Source organism: Belonocnema kinseyi, chromosome 9 (assembly GCF_010883055.1).
Source record: "Belonocnema kinseyi isolate 2016_QV_RU_SX_M_011 chromosome 9, B_treatae_v1, whole genome shotgun sequence".
NCBI lineage: Eukaryota > Metazoa > Arthropoda > Insecta > Hymenoptera > Cynipidae > Belonocnema > Belonocnema kinseyi.
Window position 1 is genome coordinate 25,715,441 of NC_046665.1, and position 26,440 is coordinate 25,741,880.

Below are 26,440 nucleotides of genomic sequence, written 5' to 3' on the forward strand. Positions count from 1 at the left end.
CTCTAAATGCTCCTAGGGAAATTGAGTCAATTGTCGAGAATAGGAAGTGCCGCATATACTGGAACTTTATATTCTCGACAATTGTTTCTGTTGCTCACTCGAAGCCTGACATGGTTCTTCTTGACTTCGAGAAGCGAACCACGTTCGCTATCGAATTTTCGGAACCAGCTGACAAAAACATCATAGCCAAGGAAAATGAAAAGAAAGAGAGGTATCGAGACCTTATAAGGGAGTTGCAACGATTGTACCCGGAATATTCTGTTAAACTGATCGTCCTTATCATCGGCGCTCTTGGAGGTGCCAAGCTTTTACTTGCTAATAGCCTAAAAAGCATCCCTGCGTGTCAAAAATATGCTAGAACACTTGCGGGAAAAATGCAGAAGGCGGTTGTCCTTGGGTCACTCTGTGTTCTTAGGGTGCACGAGGCTTTTGCTGGATACTCGCAGCGGCCGTTGCGTTTTCTCTTTGTTTTCTTCTTCGTTGTCATCTCAAGTAAAAAACTAAGAGTGAAACTCAGAATCGAGGCTGACGTATTTTTTTATGGTTCTTTTTCACCAGCAGTGGCATTGTCGATTGCTATATAGCATAATTGAACGTTAGACGAAGGCACGCGAGGAAGAAAGAAAGAAAGTACGAGGAAAGCTCGAGCATTAGTTCAGTTGAAAACATCGAAAACGTTGCGCCAAAAATCGTTCTCTTCCCGGTATTGTTGTTGTTTAGTTTTGTGGAATTTTGCATTTCGACACAGTTGCTAAGCTGCGCGCGGGCAAACGCGTTTGTGCAGGAAATGGTGAAACGCAAGCAAAAGTAGGAGAAGAAGGGGAGGTAGCTCGCGCCAGCTCAGCGCGAGCATACATTGTATAGATTAGGAGTAAGAAAAAGAGGGGGTAGTAGTTAGCTCAGCGTTCAAGGCGTAAAAGAGAGAAAGAGAGATATCGAGTGTGGATCGGAATTATCGCGGACGCGTGATATACTTGGCTGAATGCGCTCAAGAGTCGAAAGCAAATTGCATGCGTAATTCTTGAATTCAGCGGGCGCGAAAGTGTGCGTAAAAGCATATGCCCGTGTGTTCGATGAGTGTAGTGCGAAATTGAACATGCCGAAAGTATATGCTATCGACAGTTGAAACGCTTGCGCGCATCTACAAATACGAGACAGAAACTTGGAGCGATTGACGTGCGGCAGCACATAGCCACTTGCGTGTGAGCGAGGTAATAGTACAGCGTTGGGATTTTTAGGAGCGTAGGTAGTGGAGTGACTATGTAATTGAACAGCTAAGGAATGTGTGTGTACTGTTTAAGGGCACAAATAGGCACTCTGTCGCGCTCATTTGCAGTTTTGCTCAGGCGTGCTTCGGCTACTGCGGATGCCGCCGAAAGTTTGATTTTTCAGTTGAGTATGAAGTGCGCTTTAAATTAAAATTTTGTTGTTTTAGCAATCTCAAACTTGGCAATTTGAGTAACGCAAAACAAAAACATGTGTTTCATAGAAACTTGAATGTGTTAGATTAAATTTTATGGGTTGAAAGTTTTAACTTGATAGTTTGAAAATTTTTGTTTGAAAGTTTTAGTTTGATGATGGAAGTTTTTTCCGTAAGTTTTGAATTCTATTGTTTGACATTTTTTAAAAGGAAATTAGGAAAAATTACATTTTTACTCGATTGAATAAAATGGAACTAAGTTGAAGTCGAGCAAATAGATTTTATTTAGTTAATTTTTTTGAAAATCACTAAAGCATAACGATCATTTCCATTTCCACTTCCAAGCAGTTATGCTACTTGGATTGTCTTGTCAAAGTGTCGAAAGATGGGATGCTAGACTTGCGTAGCAAAAATCTAATGCCCGCGTTAGAGTAGGTGGTTCCAAGGGTCGTCAGTTCGAACTAACTCTAAAGACAAAATCAAAAGTAGTCAGCGTAGTCAAGAGCCATTTATTCGAACCCAAGTCATTATTCAGTCGAGAAAGAGCGGATGCAGCGAAGGAGAACATCAGACTTTAAAAAGACAAAACGTTCGAATGTGACGCAGTGAACGAGACGATCAAATCGTTGCAAAGATCAACAATGATTGAGACGAAAACCGACATGGAGACGGTAGAGCTTGTCGATCCGGCTTACGCTCAAGAACAAACCAATGAACCAATGGAAGACGGTGAGGTCGTGGAGGAGGATCAACTTCAGCGGATGCCACCACCTTCACCACCACATAAAGTTGGTGACATGCACAAGGTAAAAGAATTTGATTTTTACAATAATTTAATAAAGTTTATTTCAAAAGAAATTAAAAATGTAATTGAATCAAGCTCGATCGTTTAGAAAAATTCGACTGTTTCAAAAATCCCTGTAAATTCGAATGTAATTGAATCAAGCTCGATCATTGAGAAAAATTCAATTGTTCCAAAAATCACTGAAAATTCGAAAGTTTCAAAAGATGTAGAAAAACAAACAGATCCGAGTTTGAATGTCCCTGAAAACCCAAATGCGATTAATTCGACTGTTAACTTGTCACAAAGCAACGCAGAAAGTTTTTTCGAAATAGATAACCATACGCGCGTTTACAAGCTTGAGTCGAAAACAAAGTATGAAACATTTGAACAGTACCTCATGTCGGAATCGAGCGTTAAAAAGTTATATTACATTCTCAGCAACGATGATTTGAATGTCACTAATCCAGAGAAAGTTAAGTCAGATAAAATTAAAGTGCGTGATATAATAATAAACTACATCAACGACACATATGCGAATGCACTTATAGGTTTTTCTGATCTGAGATATATGCTGTCTGAACTTAAGAAAATAAAAGAGAAGAGACTGGAATCTCAGTTTACACAGCATAAAGAGATGTGATAAATATTAAATTCTATGCTAATAGAGAGTCGTGAAAAGAATTTTTTGAACGCTTTGACAGTCCAGTAAAACTGTACGAAAGTCACCCAGTCACAGAAAATTAGTGAGAGTGAGAAAAAAAGAACATTATATATAATGCAGTAGAGATAGAAATTGATGCTTTAGCAACGGCGCATGTACTCACCTCAAGTACATTTTGCAGTAAATTAACATATAATTAATTTAAAAATATTTTGTCACGCATCGCTACTAAGAGACGTCGTCCAGAAGTAAATGCCGTCTAACGCAGTAGAAGCGAGGATGCTTGTTACAAGTGTGGTGAACGTGGACATTATGGAGTACAGTGCAGAAACACTGGAGTTTTTTCCTACGAATGCAAGAAAGTAGTCGACCACATCGCAGCTAATTGTCCGTAAAGAACTCAAAAGCCTCCTACAAAGAGAAGGTCCGTTGGCTCCAAGGATGGCGAACTGGATGGGAAAAAGCCACGCCGAGAGTCAAGGCGTTACCGTTCGCTGTCCCTTGAACGCCCTCCTCCAGGCCATTCGCCGCGAGGTCGATCACCAGGAGATCGGTCTCAGAGGTTAACCTCTAGGGACAGAGGTCGTTCACCGAAAGGTAGTTGGACACCAGTACTTGGGTTTGGAAAAAATAAAGGTAGGAAATCCATTCTGAAAAATTGTAATCTAGTCTCTGTACGCGAAGAAAATAAATTAAATCCGCGTTAGAGAAATTTATAATTGATCCAGGCGCGACAGACCATCTTACACGCTCGAAGTTAATTTTGCATAAGTAAGACGAAAATAAAAATGGAATTATTAGATGTGCGAATAATAATTCTAAAATAAGTATAGTCAGCGAAGGAGAAGGTTTAATTAAAATCAAATTTGAAAACGAGAAAACAGCCTATTAAAAAAATATAATTTATTCGAAAGATCTCTCCAAAAATATTTTGTCACTTAGAAAGTTCGTCGAGAAGGGTATACGAGTATATTTAGATAACGAAAAAGTAGACCTACACACATTTCACAAGACTACATTAAAAATTTGACTGCTGAATATCCAAATATTAAAAATCTTAAATTGAAAAACTTGAACAAATTAAAGAATGTGAAACGTGTCTTGAAGGCAACTTCAATAGATTGCCCATTAGGCAAGTTAGAACAAGAGTAGAAAAACCGCTGCAAGTCATACACGCAGATACCATGGGACCGATTAGCTCGAACACTTTTCCAGGTGGCTACAGGTTCATAGTATCGTTGACTCACAATTTCTCGAGGTTCACACTAACTTATCTGATCACACAAAAAATTGAAGTTCCGAAATGTTTAGACGCATACATAAATTCAGCCAAAAACTTATTGAATTGCGATGCGAAAGTTTTTTATCTCGAATGTGATCATGGACTTAGAATTTTTTATGTGATCATTAACTTAGAATTGTGTGTCCAGGTACACCACAGCATGACGGTGTCCCGGAAAGGTTTAATAAAATAATCTAGAATAAAGTTAGGGTGTTTATGATCGATTCTAAACTACCATCGAATATGTGGAACTTAGCGCTAGGCGCGGCAACGTACGTGTACAATCTCACGCCACACAGAGCGATAGACCGAAGAGCTCCGGACAAAGTGTTTGCACCTAATTTTAACATCGATATAAATCAGGTAAAACGGTGCGGTTGCATTACATATGCAAAAGTCACGAGACAAGCTGACACAAAGTTTGATGTGCAATCGATGCAAACATTTTTGGTTGGTTATAAGAAAACAGGGTACTTACTGTTTAGTCTGGAAGAAAATAAAATATATGAAAGCCGAAACGTGAGATTTATTAAAAGGTTAACCTACGGTGATGTGTATGTTTCAAAGTCTGAAGAAATTGTTAGGAAGGAGAGAGATGAAAATTAGAGAAGCGATGAGTTCACCCGATGCGGAAAAATAAAAAGAAGCCATGGAAAAAGAGATAAATGCATAAAAACTAAAGAAAGTTTTCAGAGTAGTTGAGAGGCCTCGTGTAGATTCGCAAGGCCGAAAACCTAACATAATAGACGCGAGGTGGATTTTGAAAACGAAAGGAAATAACAAGAAAGCTCGTATGGTATCGAAAGGCTTCAAAGAAAAAAACTGCTATAACTTACGTGAAACGTATACACCCGTATCAAAAATCGAAACCACCAGAGCGTTGTTAGCTTTTGCAAATAAAAACGGGTTAGAAATTATGCAATCAGACGTAGACGTACCGGGGGTGTACATTTTCGAGAGAAAGAAACTTTTATAGTTTCCACCGTGTATGTAGATGACAATCTAAATTGGCAACGACAGTTTCGTGCACCCTGAGAATGCGGAGTGATCCAAGGACTAACGCCTTTTGCATTTTTCCCGCAAGTTTTTTAGCATATTGTTTTAGTGTTTTAGCTATTAACGAGTGAAAGCTTGGCACCTCCAAGAGCGCCGATGACAGGGACGATTAGTTTAACAGAATATTTCGGGTACGATTGTTGCAACTCCCTTATAAGATCTCTATACCTCTCTTTCTTTTCATTCTCCTTTGGTATGATGTTTTGTCAGCTAGTGCCGAAAATTCGATAAAGAACATGGTTCGCTTCTCGATGGCAAGAAAAACCATGTCTGGCCTCGAGTATGCAAAATAAACAATTGTCGAGAATATAAAGTTCCAGTATATGCGGCACTTCCCATTCTCGACAATTGACTCGATTTCCCTAGGAGCATTTAGAGGAACGATATTAAGGTTACTGCCGTAAGAGTGACAGAGATGGTAATAAAACTCTCTTAGTGCCACATTGTGCCTTTAGATGTAGGTCGTTCTCGCATGATTTGGACAACTAGATAGTATGTGAGCCAAATGCTCGGGGTGTGCATGGCACGCTCTGTAGCTATCATCGGAAATGTGTTGGCTCAAAATTTGGCGACGGTATGTTAAGGTGGAAATGACACCGTCTTGGCTCCTTTGTCCACTTCTTCGTGATTCCTGACCATTTTAAGAAGAAGGTTTCTTTCACTTGCGACTCTATGTGCTGTCCCCAGAATAATCCTGTTGTGAAGACATTCAAGACTCAATATTCTGCGACCACCTTGACGGCGTGAGATGTACAGTCGCGGAACAGAAGACTGAAGATGCATGATTTTGTTAATGTGCATAACCTTTCTTGTCCCGATATCAAGGGATCTGAGTTCGTTCTTCGTCCATGGAACTACTCCAAATGAATAGAGTACTACCGGGACGGCAAGCATGTTCGTTGCAGATACTTTGTTCCTCGCCGACAGTTCGGAAGACCAAATCTGCCGGATGAGATGTTTGTATCTGCTTCGTAGAGTATCCTTTATAGATGAAACATCCTGAATGCGGCTCTGTGTCACGCCCAGGTATGTATAAGTCTCTCCAGTGCAAGGGTTTTTTATAGCGCTTCTGTCAACGAGCTCAGGATATTCAGGGATGCCATTAAGTTTTCCTCGCTGCAAATAAACCTTGGCGCATTTGTCTAACCCAAATTCCATTCCAATTTCCTTATTATATCGTTCGACAATCCCTAAAGCTAGATGTAGTTGATCTTTGTTTTTAGCATAGATCTTCAGATCGTCCATGTAAAATATATGAGTGACCTTGTACTTTCGATCTGCAGGTTTGCCGCACAAGTACCCGTCGGAATTGCGAAGTGCTAGAGATAGAGGCAATAATGTCAGGCAAAAGAAAAGTGGTTCATTGTGTCGCCCTGAAAGATACCTCTCGAACAATCCTATCATTTAGGATAGCTGTGAATATCTTATACACTGTGTTTAGACAAGTGATTGGCCTGTAATTCTTCGGGTCAGCTGAGTTGCCTATTTTCGGCAAGAGTATTGTGCGCCCTTCCACCAACCACTCCGGAATTGGCTCTTCCGACTTTAAATATGAGGTGAAAATACGTGCCAAAGGTTCCACCAGAAGGTTTTGATGCAATCTGGTCCCGGTGCGGAATAGTTCTTCATCCCTCTTAATGCTTTTTTTATCTCCTCGGTTGTGATGGGTGGGCGTTCTTCATCTGGTGCTATGAGGCCATCACACAGCTCCTTGAAGTTATTTATATTTTCTGAGTCTTCGTCCAGTCTATGCTGTACTTCGTAGACTTCTCTCCAAAATACTCTGTCCTCCTCTGGTTTGGGCGTGTGTTCGACAGTAACTGAAGGGTCTTGGAAGAGTCGAGATGGGTCAGAGAGAAACTGTCGATTTTCTCTGACCCACCTCTTCCTCAGCTCTAGACTTCTCTTAGCATCAGGGGCCACACTCGCATTGTAGCAGTCTAGTAAGTCGTGATTCAGTCGCTCCGTCCACCTAAAGGTCCCGAGATTCCGCCGATCCATTGCATTGAATCCACTTTCATTGGCTCCCAAAGCTCTAGAGGGGTCGGCATTGTTGGCTGACCCGTTGTCGGGAGCCCTCCGCGTTCTGTTGTTTTGAACCGCACTTACTAAAACTATTTTTCGTGTTGTCATTGTTGTTCCCACGAGAAGCTAGGGAAAGGGGTTCGTCCATCCTTGTAGAGCCCCGCATGCAAGGATAAGGCTTCGTACTGAGAGGTCGCACGATATCCCAGAGTCACCGTTCTAAACACCTCACCCAGGTGCCATTCAGCTTTCGGCACGATTTTCACACTTCCGCTTGGGGGTTAATTCCTTCAGGACTACCCCTGGACAATTGTCTGCGACTGCCTATTTATTTTTGTAACCATATTCAGCAGAAACCCTTGGTACAGGGACCCTCTATCCGGAACCCGAGGACGCGTTCGGTGGCTTTGTCATAGGCCCTTCGGTTTCTTACCATGTCCTAGAACTTGTTTTTTTGTGTTCTAGAACTGTTATATCATAGTGCTTAAGGACTTAGTCACGCTCGAAATCTCGCCTATGCATGTTCATTGTGACAATCGAGCAGCTATCATGAACACTGACATCGACGGTGGTAGAAACTTGAAAGATGTGACAGATAAGCAAGAGCATTAACTCATGTCCGCAAGAACCCACAACGTGAGCTAGCACTATACCCGCATGACGTTCGACGCACCTGTCACTCATATGAGGAGGCATATGCGTCATCGCTTGCGTGTACGCCGTGCGACAAAAACACATGCGTGCGACGTACGTGCGTCGCACTATGTGCGCATATTGCTATCTGGGGTAGAAATCACGTTTGAGTGAGTTTAAGAGATATTAAGACTGATTTTTACAATTATAGTTTACATAAAAAGAACATAATATTTTTATTATTCAGAAAATGACATTTACTATTAAAAATAATTTTATGTTGACTAACTACATATTTCCTTATTAAATTATTCAAGGGAAAGTATTCTAACAATTATTCAAACAAATCTGCAAAAACGTGATTTTTAAACAGAATTTATATACAGCTCGAATTAAAACCTCCGACGTTTCCCTTATCAGAACGCATTAAATAGATATAAAATTTAAAAATGGTTCAATATGATGGGTTTTATCTGCATAATAATTATAAAAAAACATTTAAAATGTCTTTATTATCCGAATTATTTTTACGGAATTAAATGCTATTCATCTGCTCGAAATTTGTAGTCGGCATATAGAATTTAATTTAATTTAACTTTCGAGAACACCTGATGCAACTCCATGGTATTGTTTGGCTACAAATCATCACTCGCTGCAGAGAATTAAATTGTCTCCAATGTTCACGTTTGCTTCACGGTATTAAACAGCATTAAATTGACTTCTATTTTAATTGTCTAAATCATAATAAAAATGGTGCACTTTTTGGCTAAAATTTTGACTAAATTAAATATAATTAAAATGGGACCCAATGTTTTCGCGATAAAAAGTATTAACACGCATATTTCAAATTAGTGATTGATTATGCATTAAACAAAATTGAAATTATACATTATGTGTACACATATTTATTCAATTCAATTCGCACCTTCTTACCGGGTAGGGTACATATACGTACATTATCTGTATTCAATGTTTTTATTTTAAACAGTTAAAAAAATCATCTATCATTGACAGATTTTAACTGGCGAAGACTGGAATGAAGTCATGTATCAAGGTATTCAGTCTCAGGGTGGACACAAGAAAGGCATGATGTATTCTCTCTATTTTATAATCCTGGTACTCTTCGGCAACTACACCCTGCTGAACGTATTCTTGGCTATCGCCGTTGATAATCTAGCCAACGCGCAGGAGTTAACTGCCGCTGAAGAGGAACAGGAAGAGGAAGACAAGGAGAAACAGAAGCAGGAACTGGAGAAGGAAATGGAATCCCTGCAAATGGTAGACGGGACTGCTCCAAAAGTCGAAATATGTCCGCCAAGTCCGACTCAGAATTTGTAAGCAATTATATTTTAGGGTAGTTTCTGTTTAATATTAAAATTATTGTTAGAGAACCGAAGTATTATTTTCTGTTTTCATAACAGTAAAAGCGGAAAGGGTTTTAAGTCTGAGGAAAAGAAACAAGACGATGAAGATGACACGGGACCAAAACCAATGCTGCCATACTCGTCTATGTTTATATTATCTCCTACAAACCCGTGAGTACAACATATCCTCAAAATAAATATGCAGTCATTGATCCAAATTTAAGTTCTAAAATTGCACTAAAGAGATGAGTTTTTAACTAAAAACATACATTTTCAAAATAAAATAGGATAGCTACATTTTCAGTTTAAAAAATTAATTTTCAATAAAAAAAAGACGAATTTAAACAAAAAATAGTCAAATTTTCTACCAAAGAGATAAATTTTCATCTGAAATGATTAACTAAAAAAGATGTATTTTTAAACAAAAATAGGATAGTTTAATTTCAAGTTAATAAAATAATTTTCAGCAAAACAAACGCGATTTTTTAACAAAGTAGTTCAATTTTCAAACACATAGTTCAATTTAAAACGGAAAAGATGAATTTTTAACTTAGTAATAGAATGTTCATCTAAAAAGAATACATTTTTAACCACAAATGGGATAGTTGCATTTTCATTTTAAAATAAATTAATTTTAATGCTGCAAAGAAACTAATTTTTAACCAAGTGATCTAATGTTCAATCACAAAAGATGAATTTTCTACCTAAAAAACGAATTGTCAAGATAATAGTTAGATTTTTAACTAAAAAAGATGAATTTTCAACAATAACAGAATGAATGTTTGACAAAGTAGTTCAATAAAAACATACATTTTTAATCAAAAAATGGGATAGTTAAAGTTTAAGATTAAAAATTAATTTTCAATCAAAATAACGAAAAAAAAAAGTTTTAATTTCAACCAAATAGTTGAATTGTCAACTAAAATGAATTTATGTTCAACAGCGAAAAATAATTTTTGATAAATTCGTTATACTTTTAATCAAAATAGATTAATTCTAAACAGAAAAATATTAATTTGATACATACACTGAGAAAAAAATACTTCTGAGTCAATGAAATATTGGTTTGAAGCATCAAGCGGTGCTTAACTACACGTGAAATTTGAGGTGAACGATATGTCCCATAAATTGATAGCATTATGCTCTCAATTTTGAAGTGCGATGCTATCGTTGCAACAGCAGAAAAGTCAAACTGTATAGTACATTGCCATAATCTATTAGTAGAAATTTCAGATTCAAAGACGGAAAATAGATATTCAAATGCAAAATACATTTGTTTTCCAGAAGTTAAATCTAAATAATTTACACCTTCTTTAACCTCTTACACATAACCTCCGTTTTCTCGTATTTTTATTGACATTAATTCTTAACTATATACTCCATACATTATTCTAAACTAAACTAATTGTTGTCTTTGGTTGGGAAAGACGCATTACTTATAACTAATGAGAAACGCACTTTATAAAAATATCCACAATCGCCGAAATCGAACGCATGCACCTCTAGCCTTAAATCGCACGCCTCATCCCTAAAACTATGCCGCCACGCTGAGGACGATATCATAAATACGGCTGACATTCATTGGACACTTTTGAACTTACAAGGGAAATGCCTCCTCTACAACATTAACTTATTTATTAAACTATCCTTTCTGGCAATGAGAGTTAAATAGTACATTAATAAATGTCAGTTAATTTGTCTATAACAATAATCTCCATTAAAAATTCTGACTAAATTAATAATTGAAAAAAGTAATTACTAATTTAAAATATACAATGTTAGATAATAAAAAAAACATTTGCAAAATTTATATTTTGCATCGTTTCACGCTGAATAGTATAATATACTCCATTTATTTTAATCTTTTTACAATTAATTCTTATATAATAATTAGTATTTTTTACTTCTGCCTATTTATGTTAATATTTAGTTCAATAACAATAAATAAATAAAATGTCCGAATTATGAAATTTCTGAACTATAGAAATTAGAAACTTGTTGTTATTAAAAAATAAATATTATATACTTTTTACAAACATAGTGATTAAATATCTGAATCAAAAAAATTTTGTATCAATATTTGAACTATATGAAAATTATTTCATGAATTTTAAATGACAATAATTTTATAAAAATTGTATGAAGAAATTCGTTTAAAGAGTATGTGCTTATTTTAAACAAAATTGCTCATTCAGAAATAAATTCTTGTTAATTATTGTTATTTCAATTTTTTAAAAATAATTTTATACAGTTTTTAACATTAAAGAAATTTCTCTGATAAAAGAATTTGTTTATTCCATTAAAAAAAAATAATTTTCAACAAAACAATTTTTTTGATTCTTTAAATTCTGGAATTTTCTGGTTTGGCCATATTATAATTCATTAATTTTCTGTCGGGAATTTTGTTCTTCTGGAATTTTCAAATGGGATCATATTATAAACTGTAATGAATTTGATTATGTAGGAATTTTTAAATTTGGAATTTTTATATTTCGGCAATTTCATAATTTTTGGAGTCTTATTTTTCGGGATTTTTCGGTCGTCCGCTGACAAACTGCTAAGTTCAAACTTTGAAATAAATTTTAATACACCAATCATATTGGCTACAAATGTGTGTCAGTGTTTTTTACATTCTTATCAAGAGAAGGTATTAGATTTGCGTCAAATTCCCCCCTCCCCCCCGTTTTTGTCAAATGTCCACGTTTTGAGACCCCCTGAATTTGAAAAACAGGTTTTCACGAATGTGTTTGACTGGCTGTGTGCGTGTCTATGTTTCTGTGTGCCTATAGATTTTTAGTTTGTTAGCACGATAACTTTCGAAAGAATTGACAGATTGGATTGGCCTTTGGTATACTCTTTTAGTGTCCTAAAATAAAGGTCAAGTTCGTTAGCCAGCCATTTTTGATACAAATTCAAAAAGTGAGCGTATTTTGAAAATTTTTGAGCCCACTTTTTTTCAAAATTCAAAAATTTTCTGTGTGGATATTCATAGTATTCAAAGAGGTGAACAATTTATCCTAATGACTTTTTTCTATAAAACCAAAATTTACCAGAGTTCTAGCATTTACAGAATGTCAAAAAAAGAGAGAGAGAGATTTTGGTTGCGTACCTAAACGAGTGCCGCACATTGGGAAGAAAAATGACTCGTTTGGTTCAGAATAACGTACAACCCACAAATCTTCACCGATTTCGCCAAAAGCAAATTGGAAAAAAAAGTTAATAAGGTTTCTAAGAGAGTTACCCAGCTTGATTTTTGAACTACGTTTTCAATTTTTTTATAAATAAACAAATATGACAAGAAAATGACCTTTTTTCTATTTGACGTTCCCGATGTTCTTCAATAACAGGATAATGGTTGAAATCGCTTAATTTCCGTGAAATATAATTATTTGAAGATATTCCAATATCAGATAATATACGAAAAAATTTGTTATCAACAAATTATTTGTTGCAAAAATTTTTTCTATGATTTTCCATAAACACACGTTTTTTCAAGTTATGTTGCAAGAAATTGGAATCGAAAAAATATTATGTAAAAAAAATGTCTCTTCTGATTATAATTGTTTTTATTATAAATTAATTTAATGTACAAATGCAGTAATCAGGCATTATTCGGCGTTTGTCGACAGAAAAATTCAGTTTTTTTCAATGGCAGTCTTTTCAGTTGGGCATTTCATGATAATTTTAGCAAAATTCATAATTTTTTGATAAATTTTATGATTTTTTAAAAACAAATTTAATAAACAAATGCATTATTCGGGCTCTATTGAAGGAAATTTTTTTTTCGATATCCTAATTAAAACTGTTGACTTAGAAAAAAATGAATTTTTCTGTAGACATATGCCTGATTCTGGCATTTGTTCATCAAATTATTTTGAACCAAAAATGATATTTTTTCCCACTCTGGGCCGGAAATGTGAAAATGAGATCATATGAACTCCCATCTAACGTAACGCTGCTGAAGGTTGGTTGAACTTCTCAGCATAAAACACTAACCAGCTATGACTCTTGGTTGAAACTAGACGCCTCCCACCCCCGCCCCAAATCCTCGTTAATCGAAGTTTTGTGGGTCACTGAGGTAGGGATTTAATTTAGAAGTTTAACAAGGTAAGGCTCATGTTTCAACCGTATGTGCTACGTTTAAATCGTAAAAATAAAATTGGAGATGAGTGAATTCAGTTTTTGAAAAACCGGCAGAAGATAAATAGAACCTCAAGAAATCAAGGAGATCATGAAGCTAACCTTTCTTCGATCAATTTTGTATATTCAACAATACAAGAGAAAACAAATTTCTCCACTAATTTTCTCGGTCTCACTATCAATTTTAGATACAAAGTAATAAAAAAGAAATCGAGTTTAAATTCCCTTTTTATTGACGTTTCGGCCTCATCTGTGGGCCTTCATCAGAACAAACATCTGTTATAAGAGTATAATTAATCAGTAAACAAATCATCAAATTTAGAAAATAAAACTTAGACCAATTAAAAATTACTTTGCAACAAAATAATTATCCACTACCATTAATTGAAAGTATCATTATAGAAAGAATACATGAAATTTACAACAGCTCAATTAAAAACAAAAAAAAAGAACAAATGGCTTGAACATTATAGACAAACTGATTTACGGATTTCATTACCTTATGTACAAGGTTTGTTAGAAAGATTAAAAAATGCGTTAAAAAAGTTTGCTATTAATGTATATTTTAGAAATGATCACAGATTTAAAAAATGTTTCACTAATATAAAAGACTCCGGAAAAATTGATAATATCTCTAATGTTGTCTATTTAATCAAATGTAAAGGATGCAATAAGGTTTATATAGTTGAAACTGGTCGTCGGTTAAAAACTAGAATAGCCGAACATAAAAGAGATTGTAGAATCGGCAACTTAAACACAGGTCTCTCACAAAATTCTTGTAATTTTGATCATTATTTTGATTTCGATTTTAAAAATATTAAAATTCTTGCTAAGGAAAATAACTCTTATAAAAGAAAAATTCTGGAATCAATTTTCATAAATAAATGCATAAAAGTATCTATTAATTTAAAACAGACATTTTTAACGTGAATCAATATTATAATAGCACCATCGATTAATTTGAATTGCCAATGTGTTTGACGCGCTTTTCATTTGGAATTGATTTTGTCCATCTATAACTACAACTTTCTTTGCTCTTATATTCATTCACTTGTTGTGTACGTTACGCCAATTTGTTAGCTGTTTTACAGCATTTTTAATTGCTAAAATTTGCACTCTTTTGAGAATTCTGGGAAATTGTTTTTATTTCTACAGTTTCCCAATACTTTTACTGTACACAATGGACCGACTTACCATGAATTTTTAAATGTTGACGTTCTCTTTGAATTATAATATGATTGACTCCGAAAATTACCTCGAAGGGAAGAATTCGTTTATACTTCTTCTTTATTCTTTTGTATATAATGTATTTATTTTTTATTTTTTATGTTTAATGATTAATTATACTCTTATAACAGATGTTTGTTCTGATGAAGGCCCATAGATGAGACCGAAACGTCAATAAAAAGGGAATTTAAACTCGATTTTTCTTTTATTACTTTGTATCCAAAATTGATCGTAAGATTGAGAAAATTAGTGGAAAACTTTGTTTTCTCTCGTATGTTTGAAACCGGCAGAAGTTGCAGTAAAATGTTCAATAACAAACTTTTTTAAAGAATGCGCATTTTTTTAAGAGACAATTAAACTACGTTTGTTTTAATATCAATGCATGTTATGAATTGTAATAATATACATTTATGGAAATGACATACAAGTTGAGATACAAATTCGAGTGCGAAGCACGAGATACGTGATGAGAATGTGTTCGTTAAAGCCGAAGGAGCTTTAACAAAAAAGAAGTCACTATCACCAAGTTACTGTTATCGATGTTTTCACTTTTAGTTCAACAAAGTCTGTGCACAAGTGTAAGAAATATACAAAGACCGAGCGCGGAGCACGAGATAAATATATCACCGAGCGCGAAACGCGAGAACCAATTTATTTATATTAATTTAACCCATTTATATACGCTTATGAATGATAAAAAATATTTTATATATTGAAGAGGTTTGATACTTTTGGTTTTATTTTACTATGCCTTACAGAGTTACGTAATTTTTTTAAAAATTTGCATTAATGTTTCATACAACAAGATTTTTCTTCACATCGAAATCTTGTACCTTAGAAAGAAATACATATCTTGATCTGATAATAGAATATAGAATATAAATGTCTTTACACTGGGACAGCAGCTTTTGATAAAGGTGAGAAATATCCCTTAGTTGCAGCATCTATTTATCTAAGAAACTAGGTCGATGCGGCCCTCACAGGAGCTGATAGCTTGGATGATGCTATCTCTCTTCAGAATCAACTCTATCAACTCTTAATGGCGGGCATTTTTCCGCTTCTAACTGAACGCCGAGTGATTCTAATTATTGGCGACAATGCTACTTGATCGTCGAGCTTCTCTAAAACCTCTTGATCTACAACCTCAGGTGTCAGGGGTCGACGCCAAGTGCTCAGTTCTCAGCGCAATAGCGCAACTATTTGTTCCATTGGTTTGGCTAAGTCCAGTCATTGGGACAGCCAATATCTTCATTCAAGCTTTATGACTTTAAAGGGAGACTTACACCTTGTAGGCCAATTTTCGAGTCAATTTTCAGGAATTTATTTGGATAACCAAAGAGAATTTCAATACGCGACTTTTTATATTCTATTTTAGCTTTATTGAATTTCACACATGATTTTTCACACGTGCCAATGTTGACTTCCGAGTTACTTCAGCGAGGTCCCGATCGTTTTCCTTTTCGAAATTTTGATTTTTTACAAGATGATAGGCATTTTTCCAAAAAAGGCATTTTTTCTGTCCTATTTGAAGCTGTTAAAAATCAGCAAAACAAAATTTGTTAAAAATAAACGATCAGGACCTCGGCAAAGGTTTCCTGTGAATTAAAAAAAAATTATTGTGAAACGCGTTCAAAGTTTTAGAACATTGTGACATGTGAATCATGGGACAAAAGGTCATGGCCATACATTGTACAAGGGCTATACATCACAATCTTTGTATGCTGCTCCACTTGAGCGGTTCAGCTGGAGACTTATCAGACTACACAATCGAAAGTTGCTTAGCTGTCTTCCGACATTTTAAATCTCTTCTAGATCTTTGTGCGGTAATCTCAGGTGACCAGGAAATCAATTTTATTGCAGCTAACTCTGGGATTCGATCCCTTTTCGCTAAGGATTCTGAAGAATTTCAATTGATCGCTTCAACCGTTTCTACGGTTGCGACTGAGTTGCGATTTAATTCACCAGAAGCGTCTCATTTTGAAGGTATTTTGGAGCCAGCCGTAAAGTTAGATAAACACCATCTTAAGCGCATCATCATAGACAGAACCTTGATCTTTGAGAGAATGGCTACGCTTCTCACTTGGGTCAAAGCTTATCTTAATTCTCACCCACTTCAGGCCATGATCAATGATCCTAACGATCTTATGTCTTTGAATCCAGGGTACTTTTTAATCGGCGAACGGCTCATTTACAACCAAGAGCTTATCTTTATTCAATTGAAAATTGATCGTCGTCATTCTCCTCATAAATTGATTTTTAAGCAGGTTACATTTCTAATAATACCAATTTTAGACTATATCATAATGATTATCTCTATTTCCATACTTTTTATTTTTTTCTTGAGCCACGCTCTTTAAATTGGGCTTGTGTGTGCAACGTTCGCATCTTGCTTGTGCGAATTAGTCGTCGTCAATCCGTTAAAAGGTAAGTTTTTCTCATCGTTTCGAATTCAAGATACATTATAAATGTTGGCGAATTAAATTTCATTGTTTCATTGTTTTAATTAAATACCACTCTCAGTACAGAGTATTTGTTACTTGTTAATCCAATCTTCGCACCTTGCTTGTGCGAATTAGTCGTCGTTAATCCGTTCAAAGGTACGTTTTTCTCATCGTTTCGAATTCAAGATACATTATAAATGTTTGCGAATTATATTTCATTGTTTCATTGTTTTAATTAAAGACCACTCTCAGTACACAGTATTTGTTACTTGTTAATCCAACTGCATGTCAACATTAATTTCACCTTAAGTTCAATTAATCAAAATGCACAATTTTCAACATCATGCAAAACATTCATTTCGATTGCTTGCGAAGAGAAATTTCTAATAATATCACTATAAATTACCGGAACTTTGGGAATTTTTGGTATATATCCTACTTAAAAATTAAATTTTGAAGAGAATACACAAATTCTTAACACAATAGGTGAAGAGCCAATGAAAAAAATCTGCTCGCCTCGCGGACGAATTCTCATCGCGCGGTACGCGCATGACTCGCAAATTTGAGCGCGCCTGGAGCGCGCGTCTGTTGAATCTCGCGCTTCATGCTCGGATGTTTATTCTTTGCATTTGGAAAGCTGGAATAAAACTTTATCAAAAAGATCTCTTTTAGATCGTCGTATTTACATGTGTCTTCATATTCTGAATTTGTAAAACATTTTTTTTCTTAACTTCGATTGTTTTTCCTATCAAGAAGTGATTCTTAGCAAATTTGTAGATCTTTTTGAGACATATCATCTTTTGAGCATATCTGAGTACTATGAACAGCCGTATATAAAAAATTTTAATATAAAAAAATGGTCATAAAAATTTTGAAAATGCTTTAACTTTTGGAATTTTCATCAAAAATGGCTTGTTAACGAACTCGTTCTTTCTTTTAACACCTAAAAAAGTGTACCAAAGATCCATTTGATCTGTTTATTTTTTCGAGAGTTAGCGTCTTTGCGGACGGACGAACAGACAGACGCCATCGTAAAAACTTGATTTTCGGAGTTAGGGGGTCTCAAAGCATGGAGATCTGTTGAAAAACTGTGGAGTAAAATTTCGGACAATTCTAATACTTTCTCAATCAAAAATGATAAGACAGTAAAGAAAATATTTTTTTTATCTAAAAGTGGAATAGCTAAAGATTCAGTTACAAATATTAGTTTTCAGCCAAAATAAAAACGAATTTTCAATAAACAAACTTTAATTTTCAACTAATGCATTAACTGGCTAAGAAAAAAGATGTATTTTTAAACAAATACATCAATTTGCCACAAATAGTTGAATTTAGATCTTAAAAACAAGAATTTTAGGATTGAAAATAAAAATTGTCAATGGCAACAACGCAATAAGGTTGTTGGAGTAAGTGTGATGACGGGATTAGTATGATGAAGAGAAAATTGGTAATAAAAAACCAGTTAATTTTTTAATTGCAACATAATTATTATATGTATTATTATCTGTAGGAAAAATGTGGCTATAGTTATTGATTTAATCAATTATCTTCAAAGAAGAGGAGGTGCTCTTAGAAAAATCCAATTCATAATTCTGTCATCTGGTCTCTTGATTTCAATTTATGCTTTATAAAGCACCTTTTATTCATTTTCTTTTTAAGGCGTTGAGGATTATATAATTACTTTAGATTTACGTATTTTTTTCAAAAATGTTCAATTTTTATGAATCTTTATGACAAATTATGGCAGGGTAATTAAGAATCAAACTGAGGCGTAATAGGCCGTCTCCACGCTGTACTTAAGAGCGTGTCTTTAAAATAGTGTATTTTGTTAAATATAGGCTATAGGGGCTTCGCTGCACGCTATTTTTAACGGTATTTTTTAAGTTGGCAGAACGGAACGGCATATTTAAAAAATGTATAGATCATTATACTTGATATGATGAATATATTTAACTTTAATACCGTATGAACTAATTTCGAGACATTTTCTTGTTTTTAAGGTAATCTTGTAAAAATAACGTCTGCATTTTTTTTACTCTTTGTAAATAAAGCGTATAGCCTACACGCTCGAAAAAGTCAGTGATGCAGGTAACCTCAAGGGACATCATGCATTTCAAATTTCTTCAAACAATTTTCTGCCAGGCATGTGTACATTTGACATTGCATAATAATTTAGGAAATAAAATTTGTAAGAAAAAGAAAGAATTAATATACTGTATAAAAATTTTACAATGAAACATAAAAGGCCTGAATTAGGTTAGGATTTCTTTAACTATTCCAATGGGTTATGAAGATTCTCTCAAGGAATACTTATTGTATTGTTATTAATTTATACTTAGGAGTTTTTCAATTAAAAATAACTTTTGTGTTCTTCTTTCGCCGACATTGTCGCGTACTCTCACATTCACTTTAAATCCTTTCTTTTTCTGCTCAATACTCTTTGGGTGGCAGCCCTGAACTGTCTTTAATAGGATCTCGAGTGTTTTTAACACAGCCTGTCTTAAACACCGTTTTGACTATTGTGAAATACGAAAATCTGTCAATAGTTCGAGGTTAGTTAGAAAGGTTAATGAACCCTTATATTAAAAATAAATTGATAAGTAGACAATATGATTTAGAAAATATTATTTTAATGTATACATTTACACAGATAAAGTTTTTATTAATGAGGTAAAGGGTAAGTTTTTCAGTATCACCGAAACTTCAACCCAAATTCAAATTTGCTTATTTTATGTTCATTAACATTTTAATAAATGACCAAAAATTTAAAGCGAATGTACATTCTAAGAATCAGTGAATGTGTTATTTGTAGTTACGAAAATAGAATCTTGTAAAATATTTCTTCAGGAAAGATTTTGTTCATTTAAGATGGTGATGATTAAGAGTGGCATGTCCTTAGATATAATTTAGGCAACATTTCAAACAAGAATCTTTTTAAATATTTAAGATATCACGAATAAAAGTCTAACTTTGTAATTTCGTATCATACTTACACCGATCAAACTTATTAATATAGGATAATATGCTTATAACACTAACAATTATTATTGGCGATATTCTCTCTGCTAAAATTATTTTTCACAGAAGCAAAAAAGTGACTTCACTAAGAAGAAAAATGATCTATGTTAAAAATGCGAAATAAATTAATTTGATTATAAAAATTGTTTGTAAAAATATAAAATATTTTTGAATGGTAATATCTTATATGAAGGTATTGACATTGAGTTAAAATTAAATTATCCCTCAGAAACTTAAAGTTTCTATGTTTATAAATGCGATATAAGTGAATTTGTTAATAAAAATTATTTACAACATTGAACATTATTTTCGTTAAAATCTCGATCATGATTAATATTCCTTTTACGTAATTCAATTATTAAATCAGTATGAATAATGTGTTCAAATACTGAAAGTACAACAAATTTCGATTTTATCCTATAGATTCTTCATAAAAAAATAAATAGCAACAGTTTATTTACATATTTTATGTAATTTTGAGAGAATTTTGACAAAAAGAGCAAAGTAGCTCGTTCATGTTTAAAAAATTATGGGTTTTCATGTTTCAACATAAAGAAAAAATTTGTTAAATTTTTTTAAATTAGCCTCGACAGGCCTTTTTGAAATTTAAGCAGATTTTATCTGAAAAACAGAACTTTGAAATCGTTCGAGGAATTCGACCTCTTGATTGTTCTGAACTTCAGTATTTCTTTTTGCCGCACTGTGCGTAGCGTGTCGGTCTGGTGCATTGAAATTTGTATTTTATTTGAATGATACAATTTGATGATTTTTTAATTTATAATGATACATTACCAAAATAACATTATTTAAACATAATACAAATTTTGACTGACCAGACCGATATTATTTAAAAAAAGCATTTTTGCCCACTGTGTGGCGGGCGCCGAAATATTCTCTATCGTTTCCCAAAATTTTAGCTACATACGTATCTTCTATAGTTTTGAAGTAAGAAGGCGGAGAAAAATGCATTAGATACACGGTAATTTACGTCATATTACATTTAGCGTGAGGGAAAATGCAAAAAAATTTATTGTCATCCTCGGAATAACAAACAAAGTTTTCGTATCAAAATTATGAATGAGAAATCTTCTAAAATAAATTATTGTTTAAGCCATTCCCAAGCTAAAAGTAATAGAAAAATAGTTTTCGGCAGGCACTGAAAACTTACTTGCCAATAAAGTCTCTCTTCTCCCCCTTTGTGCATAATATACTAGTCTGAAATTCTTTCACACCTATTCATTTTGCCAAGTAGATTTGTCAATAAAACTTCTGTGTCTCGACGAAAGACAATTTTTCTATCTGTATAATGTTTGCTTTGGACCATGTATTTTCGAGAAATCTCCTACTGTCCTAAGAGGCTATAACCTTATTGAAAAAGAAACACTGAAAATTATTCCTATGCAATATAAAAAAATTGTTTCGTTTTATTTATCTTCATGTGTTAAATGATAAGTTAAACAAAAATTTCGTTTTAGGTCTAATTTTCTGTATTTCTACTTACAAATGTTAATACAAAAACCCTATAGCTTTTGCTTTAAATTTTTTGATGTTTTTGAATTTTGAATACCGGGTACGGCAAAACAGACAGTGCAGTTTTGAAGGGCTTTTAAAAAACGGTGCAACTTAAGGAAATGGGGTTTATTTTATTTTATTCGGTACACCATGCCGTTTTGTGCCTCAAATTTTAAACATTACATCAGAAAGATAATGGCCTCCAGCAGCGATACATTGATGAAGGAGAGTTCTGAAGTTTTCGGTTGCATTTATGCACACCTGGACGGATATAGCGACCATTTCCTCCTGAATTCGATCCTTGAGATCTTTCAAAGTGTGAGGTCGATGTTTAAAAAATTTTGCCTTCAGGTAGCCGCAAAGGGAGAGAAGTGGCAAATGCTCAAATCAGCCCGAGCAAAAACTCTTCGACTTGGTATCGACTGGAATTGCCCTCAATCAAGACATGCTGAAGTCAAAAAGTTCGACTTCAGCATGCCTCAGTTTTTAGACTGATATAATTAAAAATTTGTCATAAGGACAACCGCAGGATTTCGCCGGGAGCGGGTGCTAATCTGGAAAATTGCATCCGCTTCCAGCGAAATCGCGGTAAAATTTCAGCCACAACTACGTCTCACGACCGTGAGATAGGTGGTTACAGTCTGTAAAGGAATCAATACGACGATCCAGCAAAAGCCTCGTGGACCCTAAGAACACGGAGCGACCCAAGGACAACCGCCTTCTGCATTTTTCCCGCAAGTGTTATATATATATATATGACACGCAAAGTCTGGGAGAAAATTTAACCCTTCGTCGTTCATGTTATTTTTACTGTCTCCGCCGTCCATGTGGGTCACCTGCATCCACCTCTCTTCCACCAATACAGTTTGCGATTAAAAAATAGTTTGAAATTTCTAAGTTATAATTAATATCCTCTATTTTATCAATCAATTATTTTTTAATATTTAAAAAAAATCCTGTTTTAAATAATTAAAATATTAAAAAAACAAGGAAAAGGTGAAAATTTCATTAAAAATATATAAATTTGAAAATAAAATAATTAAAAAGAAAGGTTACGGGTTTTTATTTGTCTGATTAAGCCCTCTTGTAAAAAAAGTAACTTACCTGTGTTGTCTGCCAAAAACATATTTATTTTGACACATGAAGTTGGTGTTTTCAGAAAGGAATATATCATGCAGAGAAAAGTATAATGCTGATTTTGCTGAATATATTTGTATTTGAAAAATAAAAAATTTCACACATCATGTGCTATTATGATAAATTAGGCTTCTTCAACCGAATTCGCAGCTATGGCTTTATCAAATCAGAACACAACATTTCTAAACAATCACGACGGCTCCGAGAGTCACCATTGTTTTTTAAAGTATAAAAAACGACTGCATTGATGCCTGCTTGATCTAGCATATCATAAAGAATCCTAAAGGCCACCGTTTTGTAATGCGAGGTCCTACATAATTTTTACACATCAGTCGAAGGTTACTAAAAAAGCGAGAAAAACAAAAAAATTAAAATTTAATTACCTGGAAGAAACACTAACGCTGCCGTGCCGTCTAGGTAGGTCGTACACGACCCAAAGCAGTTTTTCGATTGGTGTTTAATCGTAGCCGAAAATGCGTCTTAGTCCATTCGGTCCTCATATGAGGCAACTTTTTTTAGGGAGAAAGAATGACGCGTCAACTTGTTTCTTCTCGATAAAATTCGACCTCGAAAAATCGTCTGGGTCACGTATGACCCGCATGGACGGCGGAGGGTTAAAAAAATGTTATGTTTATAAAAAAGTACCTTTTTTTAATGGTTTATACTACAATAATAAACAAAGATATGAAAATTCATACGAAAGATAAAATGTGAGCCTTTTCCTTAACTTTCGAATAAAGTATAATAAAATTCACTTTAATTGTTTATTTAATACTATAAATCAAATATTTATAAGCAAATAGATTTTTTAAGTTTGGACCTACTTTTTTTAAATTTTATTTTAAAGAGTGAAATAAACGTTTTTGTTGAACTGGTAAAAATTTGGGAGTGGATAGTCAAATACTTTCGAAGCAATTAATTTGTAAATAGTGGCTCGCGCTCGCGAAGTGTGCCGCAGCGCGACTCGCTTAAACTGGGACTCGACTGCCTATGCGATAAGTAAAACACAACCATCAACTTGCAAAATCGTATATTTTTATGTTGTTAATTTAATTTATTAAAAATGTATTGCTATTTAAAAATGCACTGCTTCGAAAGTATTTAACTAGCCACTCCCAAATTTTTACCATATCAAGAAAAACGTTTAGTGCACTTTTTAAAATATATTTTTTTCAACAGTTCCAAACTGAAAAAAAACTCTTTGTTTATAATGATTTGATTTATATTATTAAATAAATAGTTTAAGTAGATTTTAGTATACGTTATTCGAAAGTTGAGGAAAAGCCCCACATTTTATATTCCGTATGAATTTTCATATAGTTGTTTAATATTGCAGTATAAGCAATTTAAAAAAACAAGAAAAAAATATTTGATTTGAAAAAAATTTTTGGTTGCAAGTATTGTGTGGAATGTTTGATATTTGTCATAATAACCGTAATCAGAATTGCCCGATATCTGTTTCCGCTACTGGGCCCGTCGGCTATAGTCGTGCGTTCTCGGCGCCCAGCTCGAGCCGCCGTACTACCTATGCTTCCAGTGTCAGATGGGCGAAGTCCATTCGATTTTTATTTTATTTTTATGTAAAATGATCTCCTGATTTCTCGAGATATGCGCAATTATTTAATTTTTTATAAATTTTTGATTAAACATTTAAAATTGGAAATTCAAATTTTTCTCCTTTTGTTAGACAAGCTCATGAGAAACAATAGTTGCTTTGGAATTTTTTCGCTCTGACGAATATTTGTTGCACAAAATTAATTAACGTGTAAAATAAGTGACAAAAAATACTTTTATCAATAACCATCATTAAGTTGTTTAAATTTATGCAAATTGGGATGATTGTTCAATTTGTTCACTTTGAGTTGATGTAATTCTTTCCCAAAAAGAGATAAAGGTGTGAAAATTGGTACACTTATTTTTTGGAGCAGCACTAATATAGTGGTATAAGCGAAAATTGCACAATTTAAATATGAGGACCCACACAATTGTTGAAGTTTTGAGCGCCCATCTCTGCTTCTGCTTGTGGTAGAAGGACGGGATAAATTCGAAAAATATCCAACAATTACTAAGAATTTAGTCATATCAATTAATTTATTGTTTTTGTTTTTATTCCTTGAAAAGTTATTATTATCCATTTTGTTCTGGAAGATGACAGTAGGCCTATTAGTAATGCAGTGAACTTGGTTCCTTACAAAATTGTTTTTTTCAGTTAGTACTTTTAAAATATCCTTACTTTCTTTCCCTTCGTGGAATACTTTTTTTGATACTGATAAAAGTATTTTTTGTCACTAATTTTACACGTTAATTAATTTTGTGCAATAAATATTAATCGGAGCCAAAAAACACCGAAACAACTATTGTTTTTCATGAGCTTGACTAACAAGAGGAGCACAAAATTCCAAATTTTAAATGTTTAATCAAACGTTTATAAAAAAATAATTAATTGCGAATATCTCGAGAACGGCACATTTGCCAGAGTTCTGCTACACAGGCTACACTTGCTGAACGTTTCGTTAGTCTATCGGGCGGATCTGTTCAAGAAGTTATCCTAACGATCAGCCGACTCGTCTAATGGCGAAACGCCTTTCAGGATATTAAATTAACTTTATTTTAATGAAAAGAAGTTTAAAGAAAAGGTACATTTGTATTTTCAGTTGCGTTAACTGCTATTTACTTTATATTATTTCTTCAATATGTTTTAAATGTGTACAAATTTTGATACTAGACGGAAAAAATAAGTTTAAAAAAGTATAAAAGTATAAAAAATTTATTTTCTATAAATGTAATTCATTTTTTATAATGTTTACCAATTATATTTAAAATTAAAAGTACGTGTGATATTTCCTAAACCAAACACTTTATTTGTAATCAGAATATTCAAACAAATCAATGGCACAATAAAAAATATGTATTCTCGTCCTAGAATAGAATATGATATTGTTTTAAGCTATTTTCATGCAACAAATTATGAGAAAAACAATTATTGAAATAACAAGTCGGATGATTTTTATCGCGAGTTGGTTAAAAATTATCCGTCGTGGGATAATTGTAATTGTCCATCGTTTGCAACATTTGTATCCAACTTCAGATAAAAAATATCCCTGGAATTTATTACACTATTTTTATGTAGTTCTTAATGCTAAATGTCTTTTTGGAAGCCCAGGCAGTTTTTTTAGATTATTTGATATGGAGAAGATTTAAAATGATTAATAAATAGCAGTGTTATGCTATTGGCTTTGTCAAATTAATACTGAAAAAATTATAATTCTACATTTTATCTTGAATGTCTCGAAAATTATTATATAAAATTCTGTTCAGTTATCTCGTGTATCCACTATTCTTGAATCATTTTCATCAACTATATTGAACTTATTTTATGCGTGTAGTATTAAAAGTTGTACATATTTCAAAAACAATAAAGAAATAATATAAAATAATTAACAGTTAACGCAATTTAAAATACAAATGTACCTTTCCTTTAAACCCCTTTTCATTAAAAAAAAAGTTGGTCTAATATCCTGGACGGCCTTTGGCCATTAGGCGAGTCGGCTGATCGTTAGGCTTACTTCCTGAACTGATCCGCCCGATAGAATAAAAAAAGGTTCCGCAGGTAAATTCGTCTACGACATATATATATTTTTTCGGTTTTGATTCCTCTAGAATCAAACCGAAGGGCCTATGACAAAGCCACCGAACGCGTCCTCGGGTTGCGGATAGAGGGTCCCTATACCAAGGGTTTC

General features: G+C 33.8%; 1 protein-coding gene across 1 annotated transcript in view; it reads left to right on the forward strand.

Moving 5' to 3' along the window:
• Positions 1–26,440, forward strand: part of LOC117180362 (voltage-dependent calcium channel type A subunit alpha-1) — a 617,877-nt gene that overhangs the window by 191,761 nt on the left and 399,676 nt on the right. Inside the window, exons 12-13 of the mRNA XM_033372824.1 lie at positions 8,876–9,195; positions 9,283–9,396. Of these exons, the coding sequence (XP_033228715.1) occupies positions 8,876–9,195; positions 9,283–9,396 (434 nt within the window). The remainder of the gene's footprint in view (positions 1–8,875; positions 9,196–9,282; positions 9,397–26,440) is intronic.